This window comes from Nicrophorus vespilloides, unplaced genomic scaffold (assembly GCF_001412225.1).
Source record: "Nicrophorus vespilloides isolate i.1.1-1 unplaced genomic scaffold, Nicve_v1.0, whole genome shotgun sequence".
Taxonomy (NCBI): domain Eukaryota; kingdom Metazoa; phylum Arthropoda; class Insecta; order Coleoptera; family Silphidae; genus Nicrophorus; species Nicrophorus vespilloides.
In genome coordinates, this window is record NW_017096804.1 from 352,243 (window position 1) to 371,060 (window position 18,818).

Below are 18,818 nucleotides of genomic sequence, written 5' to 3' on the forward strand. Positions count from 1 at the left end.
TACTTGAATGCATCGGAGAGGTGGAGGCAGGCAGGCAGGCAGGCAGACACACCCTGTATGCAAATGTCTTGAGCTGTTGCTGCGACAATTTTGGCCTTGAAGTATTGAAAGAAGCAAAAAAAAACTGTACGAAAAGTCAAAGGAAATTTGATTTTCAAGAAAATAGAAAGTTAATGATGATGATTGTAGTGATGTACTTCTTGTTTAAGTTGTTAGGTGAGGTTTCGTTGCAATCAAGGTGAACGAGAAATCCGAACTCGCTGCGACTTTGATTCTTTCTGCGAGCTTCTGGATGCTTTTATAACTTCTGCAGACGAACCTAGGTTTTTTTTTTTTTTTTGGCAGATTCGCGTGGGGCTGATGTTGGTGATGATTGTGGTTGGAGGGCGGGGATGGTTTTTCGATAATAATTCCATTAATATATAAGTAGAGTCACCTATCGAGAAAATCGCCAGTTGTCAGCCAGCAGTCGTCTGGTATTGCGTGCATTTTGCAGTTTCGTTCGGTTCCTCTCCCTTCTCTCAGTGCTTTACCTCTCTCTCTTTCCATCGTCCAACACAAAAGGTGTTCGTGGTGGACGTCAGAGGCTTTGGTGAAAGTGAAACCAGTAGGCGCCGTTATTGGTCGAAACAGTTGAAGAGATACATAACCAGAGAGGTGGGGGGTCGATATTCGTCGACATAACAGAAGCGGACACCTGAAGAGAGACCCGGTATAAATATAAAGCCGGCCTACCTCCACTTCTTGGCTAGTGCTCGAAACCTCAGCATGGCTAACAAAACCCTGTGGCTGTGCACCCTGCTCCTCCTAGGAACTGGTAAGTCTACAAAATCGAATCCAAAAGAATTGCATATTATGCAATCAGAGAGAAACTTTCGATCGATTGACCCAAATTGCTCGAGCGAAAATATCTCAATGTTGTTATTTCCTCAGCGTACGCGCAAGACGATGACTCCGTCGAAGGAGACCCGACCGCCGAGCAACTTTGCGACGGAAGACCCGCCGACGAGTACTTCAGGTTATCCACAGAAGGCGATTGCAGGGACGTAGTCAGGTAAATTATGCAATTTCTAATTCTCAAATCAAATCAAATTAAACTTGATGCAATCTAATTGAGAGATCTTGAATAATCCATGAAATTTCCGTTGATCACGACTCTAGGTGCGATAAAAGTTCAGAGAACGGTGGTGTGACACGATTAGCGTCGGTTCGTTGTCCAGCAGGTCTGGCGTTCGACATCGATCGTCAAACGTGCGATTGGAAAACGAACGTGAAAAATTGTGATAGTATAGAGAGTAAGTCCCGGAAGGAATAGTGACCGATATCTAAATTTTTCAAAATTCAATATTTTTGTCATTTTCATAAAATTGTCCATAATTTGTCCCACAGATTTGTCCCACAAATTATCAAAAAATTATTTTTTTTCTTCAATTTTTTTTTTTTGTAAATTATCCTGATTTAGATATCCTCAGTATTTCTTGGTTAATGAGACCGATCAAAACTCATCCTTCTGTTTGTTTCTGTTTCCGTTTCCCGTACGCCAGATGTACTAAATCCGGTTTGAAACAAATCACATGTCCCAGTGGATTGGCTTTTGACATCGATAAACAGACTTGTGATTGGAAGGGTAAAGTCACTAACTGTGACAAGCTCGAGAGTAAGTCCCTGCCTTTTCAAAAAAAAAACAAAAAAACAAAGAACCAAAAAAAGAAAAAACAGCAAAATTTTCTCGAAAACAATTGCGCTTGAGGTCACAACACACAATTTTGATCGATTTGGATTTTGTTAGATTTTGGGCAGGGAACAATAAGCAAAAATGAGAGAGAGAATGCGCGGAGCTAAAACACTCCGCGCGCAAAACACACAATAATAATAATACATAGTTTATTAATAATTGGTTTAGAAAGTAGATTCCTTCACTTTCTTCTCTCTTTTTGTGTCCACACGCTTCTTCAAATACGCTTATTATTTAAGTTTTACTTCAAATCTTTAAAAAAAAAAACAAAGCTTCTCTAACCCTGGTCCACGGATGTTTTACTAACAACTTTTTTTTATTATCCTTTTTGTAAATAATTTCTTTATTTATTTATTCTCACCTTTTAACAACTTTATGTGTGTGTATATATATATATCTACTTTCTACACATATACCGACGAGTGCGCGTGTACATAAGCCATCCATCCACACATGATTTTTTTTTCTGCCGATTTTTTTTCTGCTTGAGACTACTTACGAAGTCGCTTCTTGTATTTTTCTAATCGTCAATTTTGCGCAGAACCCAGAAAGGTGCTCCCGATTTTCAAGACCGACGAACCGGTCTGCCCCGAAGGAAAACTCTCCTGCGGTAACGGAGAATGTTTGGACAAGGATCTCTTCTGCAACGGAAAACCGGATTGCAAGGACGAATCCGACGAGAACTCTTGCAGTAAGTGTTCTTTTAAAGATTTTGTTGTTGATTTGTTGCTAAATTTTTGTTGTTGTGCAGCCGTCGAGACTGATCCAAATCGCGCTCCGGATTGCGATACCACGCAATGCGTTTTGCCAGATTGCTTCTGCTCGGCTGATGGTACCAGGATTCCCGGCAATTTGGAGCCGGTTAATGTTCCTCAGATGATCACGCTCTCCTTCAACGGAGCTGTTAACATCGATAACGTCGATTTGTACGATGATATCTTCAACGGAAACAGGGTTAACCCGAACGGTTGCCAGATCAGGGGAACTTTCTTCGTCTCGCACAAGTACACCAACTATTCGGCCGTTCAGGATTTGCACAGACGCGGACACGAAATTTCCGTTTTCTCTCTGACTCATAAGGATGATCCGAACTACTGGTCGCAAGGATCTTACGATGATTGGTTGGCTGAGATGGCCGGAGGCCGTTTGATCGCTGAGAGATTCGCCAACATCACCGACGGTTCCATCATCGGTGTCCGCGCTCCTTACCTGCGCGTCGGAGGAAACAAGCAGTTCGAGATGATGAGCGATCAGTTCTTCGTGTACGATGCTTCCATCACCGCGTCTTTGGGTCGCGTGCCGATCTGGCCTTACACTCTGTACTTCAGGATGCCGCACAAGTGCAACGGTAACGCTCACAACTGCCCCAGCCGTAGCCATCCCGTCTGGGAGATGGTGATGAACGAATTGGACAGGAGAGACGATCCAACCTTCGACGAATCTCTGCCCGGTTGTCACATGGTCGACTCTTGCTCGAACATCCAGAGCGGCGAACAGTTCGGACGTCTCCTCCGTCACAACTTCAACCGTCACTTCAACAGCAACCGCGCTCCGCTCGGCCTCAACTTCCACGCTTCCTGGTTGAAGAGCAAGAAGGAGTACAGGGAGGAACTGATCAAGTTCATCGAGGAGATGTTGGCTCGTAACGACGTCTACTTCGTGACCAACCTGCAGGTCATCCAATGGATGCAGAACCCCACCGAACTGAACGGTCTGCGCGACTTCCAAGAATGGAAGGAAAAATGCGACGTCAAGGGACAACCCTACTGCTCCCTTCCGAACGCCTGCGCCCTCCAAACCCGCGAACTTCCTGGTGAGACCCTCCGTCTCTTCACCTGCATGGAATGCCCGAACAACTACCCGTGGATCCTCGACCCCACCGGTGACGGCTTCTCCGTCAGGAAGTAATTTTAGAATCTAAATCCTTAGTTTTATTTTCTATTAATTCCTCCTACCCTCCCAATCCCAAAACCTTTTATTTTGTTTGTTTAATTAATTGAATTAAGAAGAGACATCGAGCGACCGACATCTACATCGCCGAATCCTTAAAGAAAAAAAAATATCTAATAGAAAGACTTTTGTACATAGTAATAATTCCTACTACTTTTATATACGGCACTTTGCGACAACCACTCTTAATTTATGCGTTTTTTAATGTCTCTCTACGAATGTAGTCATGATGATGATGCCTTGCCAAAAGCCTGTTTTTTGTTTGTTATTTTGTTTGTTTTATATAAATAAAAAATGAATGAGGAAAGAAAAATCGTAATCTGACAATAAAAAAAGAAAAAGTTTGTAATGAGTTCTGCGAGGTTGTTCAACGTTAAGATTCTGTGCGTGCGGTTTTCTTTTATTTAAAGAAAAACAAAAACAATAAATTTGTATGTATACATATTTACTTCTTCTCATTTAACCATTCCCATTTCCCATTTCCCATTTACAAAACATTTACAATTATTTGAAGAAATACTCAAAGTTTCAATGATTTGTTTTGATCATTATATTTTCTCAAATTTCTCAAATAAGAATAAAAAGTTTAACAGATAGTTACAGATTCGTATTAAAGCTAAAACTACAAATAATAGTTTGAGTATAATCTTTTTTGAATTACTCGAAAAATAATTGGGATAAAAAGGAATGATATGTTGAAATAAACAGTGATTTCACATTTCTTTGTATATCTCGTGAACTTTTATAGATAGAATATACATAAAATATGCATATTAAAGCTAATAATATGTGGAATAATTTGATAATAATGAATTTTGATATGTGAGTTTTCATACTCAAGTAATTTATCATCAAAGTTAAAGTAATAAATATTATATATTTTTTTGTTAAACATGCTAATTATAGCTAAGATTGTAGTAAATAATTAGAGCATAAAAGAATTTCTATGAGACTTGCGATAATTTTATAATTTATTGTCAAACATGAAGTATTATTGAAATAATTATTATATGTGGAATAATTTGGTAATAATGGATTTTGATATGTACGTTTTCATACTCAAGTAATTTATTATCAAACTTAAAGTAACAAGTAAAATATTGTTTTTTTTTTGTTAAATATGCTAATTAAAGCTAAGATTGTAGTAAATAATTAGAGCATAAAAGAATTTCTATGAGACTTGTGATAATTTTATAATTTATTGTCAAACATAAAGTATTATTGAAAATTAAGAATCGAAAAAAGTAATCTCTATTGATTATTTCCATAAGCGATAAAGGTGTATTTTTTATTAAATATTCTAATTGAAGCTAACAATAATAGAAATAATTTGATTGCAATGAAATTGCTAAGAAACTTTAAAAAAAATGAAGTAATTTAATGTTTAAAATTAAGAAGGAGTGCTTTCACATTTTCATTGATATCTCGAGAATCAATAAAGGTAGAATTTAAATTGAATATGCTAATTAAAGCTAAAAATATAGGGAATAATTGTAGTATAACTACATTTCTATAAGACTTATGATAATTTCGTAATTAATTGTCAAAATTCAAATTATGTAAAAACTAGTTCATTTACATTTCATTGAATTTCTCGAGAACTTAGACAGATAGAAGATATATTAAACATGATAATTAAAGCTAAAAATATAAAGAATAATATAAATATAATAGCATTTCTAAGAAATTTACGGTATTCCTGTAATTTATTGTCAAAGTTGAAGTAGAAAATGTTAATTAATCAATTAAATTACAAAGCAATGCCTTTACAATTTCATTGATATCTCGACAACCAATAAAGATAGAATTCAAATTGAATATGCTAATTAAAGCTGAAGATATAGGGAATAATTGTAGTATAACTAAATTTCTATAAGACTTATGATAATTTCGTAATTAATTGTCAAAATTAAAATAATGTAAAAATTAGTTCATTTACATTTTATTAAATTTTTCGAGAACCTATATAGATAGAAGATATATTAAATATGATAATTAAAGCTAAAATTATGAAGAATAATATAAATACAATAGCATTTCAAAGGGACGTATGATATTTCTGTAATTTATTGTCAAAGTTGAAGTAAAAAAATGTTAATGAATCAATTAAAATACAAAGCAGTGCCTTCACATTTTCATTGATATCTCGACAATCAATAAAGGTAGAATTCAAATTGAATATGCTAATTAAAGCTAAAATTATAGGGAATAATTGTAGTATAACGAAATTTCTATAAGACTTATGATAATTTCGTAATTAATTGTCAAAATTAAAATAATGTAAAAATTAGTTCATTTCCATTTTATTAAATTTCTCGAGAACCTATACAGATAGAAGATATATTAAACATGTTAATTAAAGCTAAAAATATAACGAATAATAAAAATACAATAACATTTCTAAGAGATTTACGGTATTCCTGTAATTTATTGTCAAAGTTGAAGTAAAAAAATGTTTTAATTAATCAATTAAAATACAAAAAATTTCCATCGAAAGACTATTAGAATTGTTACATTAAATAATCATAATACCATTGTTCTTTAATATGAATAAATTACTGCGCTGCATTTAATTTTGCATGCGGCGAATTCAATAAAGTACTGTTATCTCCAATAATTAGATTCGTCGCTGCAAATGCGAACGGTCATCAATTATTCAACGCGCCGAAGGAATTCCAACCATTCCGAACGTGACATTCTAAAAATAAAAATAAATAAATAAATAATTGATTTATGTCCATACTGAATCACGAATATTCAGTAATTTAACAAATAATGGAGTTTTAATGTATGCAACCATAGTTACATAACGCTACTAGTTTTGTGAGTGATAGGCAATACTATGTGCATGGAACCTGGCGCATCCACCATTTCTGATTAGTAATTTCATTTTTTCTTAAATAATCATTGTAATTTAGGAATTTGATGATTCTAATTATATAAAGATTATTTTGAATAATTGTACTAAGACATAAATTGAGAAATAATTAGAAATAAAAGATATATTCATAATTGTACAAATAAAAATTTAAAAGTTAAGATTTTCATTTGTTTTTATAAAAAAAAGTAAGGGTTAAGTCTAGCAACCATTGATAAATAAAACAATTGAATTAAGGAAACAATTAAGTAGGTATAGGAAACAAAATAAAGTTGTAAATAAATGCACAGTTAAAGTTTTTCTTCATTATATATTTATTAACTCTAGTGTATTAAGAACAAAATAAAAAAAAATAGTAATTCAAAATAAAAATTAAAAACATTTTGGAGACGTCACCCATCTCCGTTTCACTTTTGATCCTAGGATCATCATCACAACATTATATATACTTTTTTTTTTTTCGTTTGTTTAAATATTTATCCTTAAACTACTAGTCATATTTTAATATTAATAATAATAATATATACTTTTTCTCATTCATTTATATTTTATAAAGTTAAAAGTTAAAACTAAAAGAAACGTACAAAAGAAAATATCGTCGGAGTTAAATACAATACATCAACAACAAAAAAATAAAAAAAATCAAAGGAACGTGAGGGAATACAATTTGTTTTTGTGTTTTTGTTATTCGATTACTAACAGAAAATTCCACAAGAAACAATTAAAATAATAGAAATAACACAGATAATATGATAATAAAATAATTACAAAAAGAAAAAATAGAAACTCGTTGTTCATTTATTTGGTTAATAATTAATAAATGTATATTAAAAATAAAAGAGAAATAAACAGCCTCGATTGTTAAGGATCGCGTGGTATTAAAAATACACTAAATTTACACTTTGCGGACGAGTGGCGGATTTATTCGCCCAACTTTTTTTTGTTATACAAAAAGAAAATAATTATGTTTATGCATGGCACACCTCAAATTGTTCGCAAAGGGGGTAAAATTTCGTTTCGTTAGGGGGGGTGTAGGGTATTAAAACCTAAAAACAAACTTGTGAAATAAATTCGAAAAAATTCAATAACTAGGAGAAAACCATCCCTTTATTCAATATAATAATAATATCATCATCAATTAGAATAAACATCATTAATCATCATCATCATGCATATCCTATATTATAATTTTTCATAATTTACACATAGTTATTTATTATTTTATTTATTATTTTTTTTTCAAATTTTATAATAATAATTATTATTTTATTTTTTTTTGTTTAACTTTTTTCGTCGATTTTCTTCGGTTTGCTTCATCCTCCGTCGTTAATTAATTAATAAATAGTTTAAATATCATCATTATAATATATATATATAATTTGTTTTTTCTTCAACTTCAATTTCTTCATCATCATCAACTTTTTTACCTTCGATTCATCATTCACACTCAATCACTCAATTCACATACTTATTTTTTTTGTTTATACATTATTTCCTTATTATGTTTTTTTTTTATATCTTTTTTCTCGAAAAATAATTTGTATATTATTTCAATTATTATCAATTATAACAGTTTCCTCCTAGTCCTTGAACCACCTTTACTCGCCTTTAACTCTCAACTCACAGGATTATTGTATTACATATATTCATTGTAATAAGTAAAGTTAAAGTTAAGTAATGAAAAGAAACGGAGACGAAACAAAGAGGAAAAAAATTACAAATTAAAAAAAAAAACTATGTTGAAAATCGCGGATCAATTAAGTTAAGTAACCGACACGTGAAATCCGCGTTTCCATCCACACTTCATCATTCACATTATAATATATTCAATATATGCAAACATATCTTATTTTACTTTTAGTTTCAATAGGTTTTTTTTTTCGTTATTCCTATATATAATATATATGTAATAAGTAGTAATAATAATAGTGATAAAAAATATTTCCGTTTCGCAGATGAAATCATATAATAATAATAAAGTGTGATGTTTGTGACTTAAAAATAACAATCATTACTAAAAATATCACAAAATTGTTTGTTGACAATTAATAATAATAATAATAATAAAAAATATTACAGAAACAGAAATCGTCAATAATTAAACTAATCGAGAGAAACATGAACAAATTTTACAAATAATCAAAAAAAAAGAAAAATTGGTGCGTACAAAGTTTGAAAGAAAAAATTATTTAAATAAGCAAATAAAAACAAAAAGATCCCCTTACAATCGTATTTTATATATATATATTTATATTATTCGTACAATATTAGTTAAACTTATTTACACGCAATTATTGTGATACAAAAATATTCGGGTTTCAAAAAATTAATTGAAAAAAAAAATCGAGGGGGCGAAATTGTGTTTTTTTTGTGAATAAAAAATATTGAAGATCCAAAAAACGCATACTCAATTGTTTTTTTGCTTCTATCAGGTAATAATTTCGCGATGGCTTCTTAAAAAATATGTCTCTTTCTTTTGTTTAATCTCCATCCGTAATCTTCCGTTTCCAATAACAACAACTAGATCTCATCTTTTAATCTTAAGTCTATTATTATATAATCATTATTTTTGTGTGTGTGTGTATTTTCAAAGTGTACAGATCGTTTCCCTCGGAACAACCAAATCTTTCGTTTTTCTTGGTTGTTTCTTGGCCTGCTGTGTGATTCCGATTTCGAGGGACGTGTTTTTTGTTTTGTTTTTTTTTTATAAAAACAATTGGTTTTAAGCTTTTTTTTCTCGAACATCTTTCTCTGTTTGCTGTTTTTCGTTTCGTCTAGGAACTTTCTTGTGTTTCATTTTTTTTTTTCAATTAATTAATCAATCAAATTTGCTTAATACCGTCAATTAATTGATTCGCTTCAAAAATCTATAGTTTCAGAAAAAAAAGCGCGCGAAATTCGAAATTCTCATTAAATTTTATGGTTGCTTTTGTTTTTGTTTTTTATGCACAGCCATGTTTCTGAATAATATCAAAAAAATAATTTTGATTTTTCTATTCATTTCATTCGTTTACTTTTAATTAATTTGATAGAAAGAAAGAAGTTACGTTTTGTTGATTTTTTTTGAAGCGTTCATTTATTTTATTTTTTTTAATTTTTCATCGTGAACTTAAGCGAGAATCAGGGATCACGTGTGTTTCGAAACAATTGAAACAAATTGAATAAGTTTGAAGAATGAAGGGGGGGACGCAGCAGGCGGGTCTAAGCAGTTCTTACTCAAATCTTGAAATTACTTATTTATTATTACTTTTTTTTATGTTTGTTTGTTAATATTTTTAATAATATTCAGCGTGAAGTAACTGAAATCGCGCTAATCAACAATCAACTACCTAAGAGACTACTCGATTATCAATAAAACTCGATTAAAATCTAGCGAAAGAACGTCGACTAAACATGCAACAAAAATAACACTTTCGTCTAACATTCATCATAACTCGTTCAAAAATCGCAGTAAAAATCTTCATCAATCAGTTGATTTAACGATTGTATAACGTTGAAAAGGATAGCTTTAATATCAGTGCTCAAAAGAAGCGAGCGAAAAGCTGCGAATTCTTGAAAATCCTCTTCTTGGTATTAAATAGGGGGAAAGATTCCGTTCTTCGTGTCCTGAACACTAGAAACGATGAAACAAACAAACATTGTTTTTTTTGCGTGAAATCAACACAATTATCGTATATAATCAATGGCTTTTGTAACAGGAAAAAAAAGAATTATAAGAAAATCACATATTTCACAAAAAAAAAGAAAAAAGTATTAACAAAAAACAAATAATATTGTACAAAGATTTCAAAAACACTGAAAAAAAAAAACAACGTTGGAAAAAATTTGTTAAATCCTAATATATTTATAATAATTATATATATTTTTTTTTATGTCACTTCGATTACGTGATTCTTTTTTTTTTTTTCGCGATTTTTCCTTCAGTTTTAATTAATTAAGATTTTTTTTTGTGTGTTTAATATAATTAGGTTGTTTAAATTCCTTAATAACTATTTACAAGTATAAATATACATATATAATGAAGCGGGGTGGTGTTCCGCGGGTTTTAGTCCTTTGTCCTTTTTTCCTCTCAAATCACGAGAAACCACCCCTGATTTCGTACATATATATATATAGATATAAATCATCAGTATTAGTATTTTAGGTTTAATTTTTTTTTGTTCTGTTCACTATATAATATATATATTTTGTTTAATAATATATCACATCCAGAGCCCCATCTTAACCCCTTAATACCAGACGGACCTCTTAACAAAAAAACTTAAATTACACAAATAAAAACAACAACAACAAATCATAATTTCAAAAAATAAAATAAAATAATAATCACTAAATTTCATCGATTCTAAATGCTTTTCAAGGAACATCTTTCAAATAAATATATAGATATATACGTATAGTGAAACAAATGAAGAAAAAACGAGTTTAAGCGATTCACAAGGTTTTTGCTTTTGTTTGCGGTGTTCGTGTAACTTCGGCAAAAGTTTTCCTTTCCATCCATCGTTCCGGTTTGCTGCATCAAATGTGCAAAATTTTTAAATAGTTTCTCTTTTCCTCCTTTTGACTAGATTTTAACAAAAATCCGCTCGTACTGAATTATTATAATGAAATACGACAGAAAGTGGATTCTCTTTTCACAACAAACAAAAATAACATAAATCAGATCTTTGAGAACAAAAAAAAAAACGTTAAATAGAAAAAGGGAAATCACAGTTCGAGACCGGAACCGGAAGCGGAAATCTTTGCATTTCGTAAACATTATTTTTTTTTATTATTATTATCTCTTATAATTCAAATATATATATATAGTTTTTTTTTGTTCTGTAGTTTATTTTATTTCACTTATAATTATTATAGTAAAATCGCGGGCAGGATTACAATTTCTCTCTTCTTTTGTTTTTTTTTTCTTCTTCTACTATTATTATTATCAAAATAAACAAAACATTTGAATAAAAGTAACAAACAAAACAAAATGCGCGCCACCTGTTAGAAAAAAATAATAATAATATCCTTTTTGGGGGCGGCTCTGCGTGAGCCCTTGAGGGCTTTCCTCCACTTCTAATCAATAAGATAATATATAGTGTTTTTCTTCATCATCTTTTAAATAGTTTTACAATATATATATATATATATATAATAATAATAATAATATAATTTCTCGTTTTAATTCATAAAACTCGCGCTTCACTAAAACTTCTTCTATTACAGAGTCCTCTAGTGAACGTAAAAAAAACAAACGAATCAAATGTTTTGTTTTCTTTGTTTCATTATGTATAAATAAGAAAATAATATGGAAAAAAAAAACAAACAAAATCGTTTCCATTTCTTTCGCGTCATTTATAATGACTTTCACATCTCCATCATTATATAAATATATATAATAATTAGTTAATAGTAATCAAATATTCCTATAATAATAATAATATATACGTGTTGTTTAATTATATATATTTTTTTTTTGTTCATTATGTATATTTATATATATATATATAGATTTATTACACATAATTCATATATATTTTCTCTATATATTTATTTTTGTTGTATACTATTTTATAATCATCATATATAAATATAAACGTTGACGTCGACGTTAATTAATCAAATATATATACTTTTTTTTTGTTGTTGTCCGGTTTTCACTTACACGTTAATTATTCGTACCCTCGTACGTGTATAAATATATACACACACTTGTTAGATTTGTTTTTTGATCTGCAATTTTTTTCCTTCTTCAAATTATTTGTTTGTGTGTGTGTATTTATGTACACGTGTACAAAAGACGATCAATCAATCAATCAATGAATTAATTAATTAATAATATTAATAATAATAATAATATATGTATATAGACAATATATAAGATAATAGTAGATGAATATAATATAATTGTATATATAGAAAAAACGGTTCGGTTGTTTGTTTAGTCGTTGTGTAACACCTAGTGCAGGTAGGAGGCAAGGGCGGCCATGACGGGCGCGGGCGGCAGTGCGACGGGGATGTGGTAGTATTTACAGACGGGGCGCGCGCACTGCCCTTTCGCAGCGTCGCGACACACCGCCACACGCTGCTCCACCACTTCAACCCCATCTCCTGAAAAACAAACCAAAACAGAAAAAGGGAACAACACAAGAAAAGATTAGTGTAATTGTAACAACAACAGCAGCAGAAGCAGTACATAATAATAATAATAACAAAATCTAAGCGTAACCATGGCAACCGTTGTTGAAGTTTCAATAGCTTGGACAAGAGCGTAACTATGGTAACGGTTGGAGTCGCACGTGTTCCGATTGGTATACACCTATTGATATTATGTCATAGTACCATAAAATACAGTAAGTTCTCGACTTGTACGACTTCATTGTATATACATTTCGTGTATGAAGGAAATATTCAACATTCAACTTAACTTTACTCCAATTCTACACAGATTTATATTACTTTTCGACTTTTGGGACAAATTTTGAAAATAAATATTATTGTTACTAACTTAGTTACAAAATAAATATAACCATAGCAACTGTCAGTTGATGATCAATCATGTCGCCATATAGTGACACATGTCAGTCAAATATATAAACTTAACCTTCAATTTACGAAACGACTATCGAAACGAAATCCCGACTATGTCAGAATCCCGACTACCATAATCCCAACTATATCGAAATCCCGACAGTGTCTTTTATTATTATAAATTTCTACAATAACATTTTTATGGTAGTCGGGATTTTGACATAGTCGGGATTTCGGTTGTCGGGATTTCGATACAGTCAAGATTTTCGAACGTCGAAATTTCGGTTGTCGGGCTTGCGACTATTAACAATAATAGTACATATTATATTTTTGCCTAAATAATCACCAAATTGTTAAACCTTTGATGAAAATTAAATCACCGATGAAAATAGTGTCGAAATTTTATATGAAGCTTAAGATAAAAATAAGAATATTCGAGAAGCGAAATTTTGTTCGTAAACCGAAATTTCTATTCATTTCTATTTAATTTCATGTACAAAGTTAACAAATAAATGAATTATTATATAATTAAGTTAGATTTGCATGAAGATTACGAGATTATAGTAAATTGAAAGTGGTTTCAGCGGTTTGAACTGGACTCTATTAAATACAAATTTTGGGTCGGTGGTGCAGAGAAGAAAGTGCATTATTATATAAAGAGCGAAATGCTCGAGACCGAAAATCAACAGGTTGCTGCATTCTGGCAGCGAGAATGTAATCATCTTCACGTCTTCACAATAAGAGTGAAATTATTATACAATTAACATCATCATCATTCACTGTGTAACATTATGAAGTTTTGTAACCTGTTTATAGATATTGTAATAAGTATTCTAAAAGTTAAATTATTGTACATGAAAATTAAAGCGAAAATAACAAAAATATGGATAAAATGGTTCGCGTGAAAATGTGCATTTTCGGTGTGATTGCGATAAAAAAAAACTTATATATTTATATTGACAAAATAATGGAACGTAAATAAACCGGTAAATGGTGAAAATTTAAACAAATAATAACGATATTTCGAGCACATAAAAACATGCAGAAAGTAGAATTATAAAAGAGAGAGTAAAATAATAACGAGCGCGCGGTTTTAATGAATAAAATAATTCTCATGCAGACATTTAATATAATTCAAATAATTATGAAACAAAGTTTGAAAAATTGATGAAAAAATATTTATATTTTATATAGAAAATTTAAAAAAACATGTTCAATTTCTAATTGATAAATAAATTGAACAGAAAAGAATACACTAATTTTTAACAATAAAAAGTTGGTTTTAAATTAACAAATCTTCATAATTTGCATAGAAAATTAAAAAAAAAATGTTCAATCACAAAGATATTCTTAACATTTACACAATTTTCTAATTAATAAGTACTTTTTTTGCTCATAATAATTTTTGCTTTTAACTTTTACAAAGCTGTTAAAAGAATGTATTTACATTTTATATTGTGGAATTTGTATGTTATTACAAAAAAAAACTATTAATAAATTTCGCAAGACTAATAAACAAACAACGTTATTTAGAATATATTTAGAAACTTTCATGAGAAAAACCTTCAGAACTTGGCGAATTTAGAATGTTTTCAGTTGAAAATAGAAGAAAAAAATGCGTGATTTTTTAAAAATTTTCATTTTAAAGAGAGGAAAAGTTTGAAAAACACACATACTTTTTAGTGGGTGACTTGTTAAAAGCGTATTTACACATTCTATTTTCGCGGGAATTTGGCAACATTATTGGATGACACAGTGAGCTAAGCAGAGAAGAGGAAAGGACGTGAGAGCACTTGCACTTTATTTCCATCCATTCGCGCGAAATATTCAGAGCTCAGATTTCGTAACGTCGCGTTAATAAATTAACTCGCATCGCCGAATCGTCAATATTTTAACGGCGTGGACCGCGTCCAACTCCACTATTATTAATCGCATCGAAATCACTAAATTTTCAACTTCACAAAATTTATTTACTCCACAGACTAAATATATTGTGTGTTCACAACTATTTTCATTTCAAAATTGCTTATTTCAAAAAAAGACAACATTTTTAATGCAAAAAAACTTATGTAATCTGTGGATTCGCCGGGTTACAAACAATAATTAATTTGATTATTTGAAACAATCAGTCTGCACTTATACAGATTCCGGTTTGAAAATCCATTTTCTCTTCCAACATCGTTTAGATTCTCTCTCTTTAACCATTATTACTTTTTTTTTCTGTTCTGTTCTTTCCAATTAAAGTGAATTGATTTCTATGGGGCACTAAGGCCTTAAGTGCCGCAGGCGAATGAAAATCGGATCGCGTAATTGGATTTTAATAATACTTGTTTCAATTCGAGCTTGATTTCGCTACTGCAATAAGTCTATTATCTACGCGCCACTCGGATTAAACGTCCAACTGGGGGAAGGAGAGAAGGTTCAGTGCTTCAAATTGATTTTAATTGCCCTTTAGATTCTACTAATTACTCACATTCTCTCTTTCTCACCTGTTGTTTTTAACGCTGTTCAATTTATACGGCAATTAAAGTTAAATAAATACAAGAGAATGAATCGATTCTAACAAAAATCTTAGTTGAGAATTTCGTTCAACGTTAATAATTATAGTGTCACAATTGAATAATAGGTGTCGCTTTTGTCATATTGATTGAGGAATAAAAATTAACAGTAAATTTATGAATAATTATCTGAAAAAATGTAATTTTTATAATATTTAACTAAAAACTTTGGTTGATAGAAAAATTCCAATATTTCCTATAACTCTGTCAAAATTGAATCATAAGTGTCTCTTTTGTAACATTTAACTAACTAACTTTTGTTGATAGAAAACAATCCAATATTTCCTATAATTCTGTCAAAATTGAATTAAAAATGTCTTTTTTGTAATATTTAACTAACTAACTTTTGTTGATAGAAACATTCCAATATTTAATATAACTCTGTCAAAATTGAATCATAAGTGTCTCTTTTGTAATTTTTAACTAACTAACTTTAGTTGATAGAAAAATTCTAATATTTCCTATAACTCTGTCAAAATTGAATCAAAAGTGTCTCTTTTTTAACATTTAACTAAATAACTTTTGCTGATAGAAACATTCCAATATTTCCTATAACTCTGTCAAAATTGAATCATAACTGACGATTTTGTAATATTTAACTAACTAACTTCTGTAGTTAGAAACAATCCAATATTTCCTATTTCCTAGTTTAACCAATGTAAATAATGTTGTGAATCTGTAACTTAATATCAAATTTACATCACAGATGTCGTCTCTTACGTAATTATGAAACTGAAATTGCACATCGGAATCAATATTTTGCACACAAAAAAAAATAATATGGAAATTGATATAATTATAACTTCTGGACTTGAAGCAGATGAAGAGAGAGAAAGAAAAAAAAAGAGCAGAGGGAAATGATTTTCCTGTCGCTTTTTCCACCCTTATTTTCTTTCTCTATCCATCCGTATTTCTTTCATATCTCTTTCCTTCTCGCGCAATAATTTTCAGGTTTATTTTCCTCATCTGATAAATAAATGAATAACGCGAGGCGCGCGACTATCGCGTTTCCTTTTTCGCCGCGAGGGAAGAAAAAAAAAAGAAAAGAAGGAAAAACACGCGAGATGGTGGAGGAAAATCTCATTTTACGAGCTCCACGTGGCCGGGAAATTAATTTGAATGGGAGCGCGCGCGAAGAAGAACAGTTTCCGCTCTTTCTCTCAAATGCACACTTACTTTTTTTCCTCTCTTTCTCTCTCTCATACTTACGTACACAACACAAACTTTATATTTTCTTTTTCTCTCCAGCAAACATAAAAAAAAACACACACACACACCATTAAGAAGCGGAGCGTGTCTCGAAATACCGGCTAAAAATATTTATCAATGCCATTTATTATCTGTGCGTGTGCGTCTCCCAATCTCTTCCCGTCTCTCTCCTTCCTCTTCACGTTTATATCTTAGCCTCTCTCTCTCGCTCACGCAAACACTGTTTTATTTGGGTCGAAGGGATGAAATGCCATCGTGCAGTCCGAAGGGTGGCTTTCGTACACAACATAAAAATAAAATAATGCCAAGGCTTCGACGACCTTTGCGACCTCCCTTGTTTTCCCTCCTGAATATATACACTTTGTGTGTGTGTTTTTTTTTTATTATGTTGGCTTGATATTCGTTATTTATCGAAGGGCAACGAACAACCCCCAAAAAAAAATGGATCCAGAGTGGAAATGTCAAAAAAAAAAAAGTGAAGTACGCGTGCCGGAAGTGAGGAAACTTAATGGCATCGGATACGCGTTTTCCATTATTACACGGATTATTAACCCTCTGATTAATTTTCATCGATTCCCATCCGACCCTCCTTCCACTCTAGTCGCACGAAGATTAATAACACGTTATATCCTTCAGCGATGGCTTCGATCCTCCTCAATCCCAATGCTAATACATCAAAAGACGCCGCAGCAGCAGCAGCAGCATTATATTTTCATATAAAGTGGGAGCTTTATTACATCCCCCCTTCTGACAACGATTGAATGAGTGTTGTTAAGACGTTCTTACTAAAACAATTTTTCATTAAAACCCATTCAAATAACTTCCTCTAAGCAAATTGATTAACTTTATATCCATTTTGACAACTAAAGTATGAGTGTTGTTAAGACGTTTTTTTTCTAAAACAAATCATCTAATTTATAATCAAAACCCATTCAAATTATTTCCACTACGGACATTGCTTAACTCTTGAGTATTAATTTATGTATTTGTAACACTTTTTTACAATATTAAAATGTGAGTTAATGAAAACCTATTCAAATTACTTCCATTATGCGCATTGCTTAACTCTTGACTATTAATTGGTTTATTAACAACAGTTCTAGCAATCTTAAAAAGTTAGTTAATGAGACGTTTTACTAAAACTATATAATTGCAATACATTCAAATAACTTTATCTACTGTCGTTGCTTAACTTTCTTGTATTTATTACAAACTTTACAACCCTACAGGCAATGTTAATATAAGACGTTTTACTAAAACATTTTTTCATTGAAACCCATTCAAATAACTTCCTCTAAGCAAATTGCTTAACTTTACATTCCTTCTGACAACAATAAAATGAGTGTTGTTAAGACGTTTTTACTAAAACAAATCATCTATTTATAACTAAAACCCATTCAAATTATTTCCACTACGGGCATTGCTTAACTCTTGTGTATTAATTTATGTATTTACAACACTTCTTACAATATTAAAATCTGAGTTAATAAAAACCCATTCAAATAATTTATTCTACATGCGTTGCTTAACTTTTTCTATTCTATTAAGATGTTTTACTAAAAAAAAAATTATAATTGAACCATTCAAATAACTTCCATTATGTACATTGCTTAACTCTTGACTATTAATTAGTATATTTACAACAGTTCTAGCAATGTTAAAAAGTTAGTTAATGAGACTTTTTACTAATACTACATAATTGCAACACATTGAAATAACTTTATCTACTATCGTTGTTTAACTTTCTTGTATTTATTACAAACTTTACATCACTTCAGGCAATGTTAAAATATGTATGTTATTAAGACGTTTTTACTAAAACAATTTTTCATTGAAACCCATTCAAATAACTTCCTCTAAGCAAATTGCTTAACTTTACATCCCTTCTCACAACGATAGAATGAGTGTTGTTAACACGTTTTTCTAAAACAAATCATCTAATTTATAACTGAAACCCATTCAAATTACTTCCACT

At 30.7% G+C, this 18,818-nt stretch overlaps 2 protein-coding genes across 6 annotated transcripts in view; one reads left to right on the top strand and one right to left on the bottom strand.

The window, feature by feature from the left end:
* Positions 1 to 440: 440 nt before the first annotated feature.
* LOC108558240 lies at positions 441 to 3,785 on the top strand. Of its 2 annotated transcripts, none has more exons than XM_017915084.1 (5): positions 441 to 817; positions 934 to 1,054; positions 1,162 to 1,295; positions 2,277 to 2,426; positions 2,487 to 3,785. In XM_017915084.1, exons 1-5 carry the CDS (start codon positions 769 to 771, stop codon positions 3,641 to 3,643), a joined length of 1,611 nt encoding a protein of 536 aa, XP_017770573.1. In that variant the 5' UTR covers positions 441 to 768; the 3' UTR covers positions 3,644 to 3,785. The 2 variants fall into 2 exon arrangements, with proteins under 2 accessions (XP_017770573.1, XP_017770574.1); XM_017915085.1 differs by lacking the exon at positions 1,162 to 1,295 and adding an exon at positions 1,545 to 1,657.
* An 8,393-nt stretch (positions 3,786 to 12,178) lies between these two features.
* LOC108558231 (protein muscleblind) overlaps positions 12,179 to 18,818 on the bottom strand; it is an 85,535-nt gene continuing 78,895 nt past the window's right edge. For all 4 annotated transcript variants that reach the window (XM_017915071.1, XM_017915069.1, XM_017915072.1 and 1 more), the window contains one exon: positions 12,179 to 12,656. The gene's annotated coding sequence lies outside the window, so the exon portion shown is untranslated. The remainder of the gene's footprint in view (positions 12,657 to 18,818) is intronic.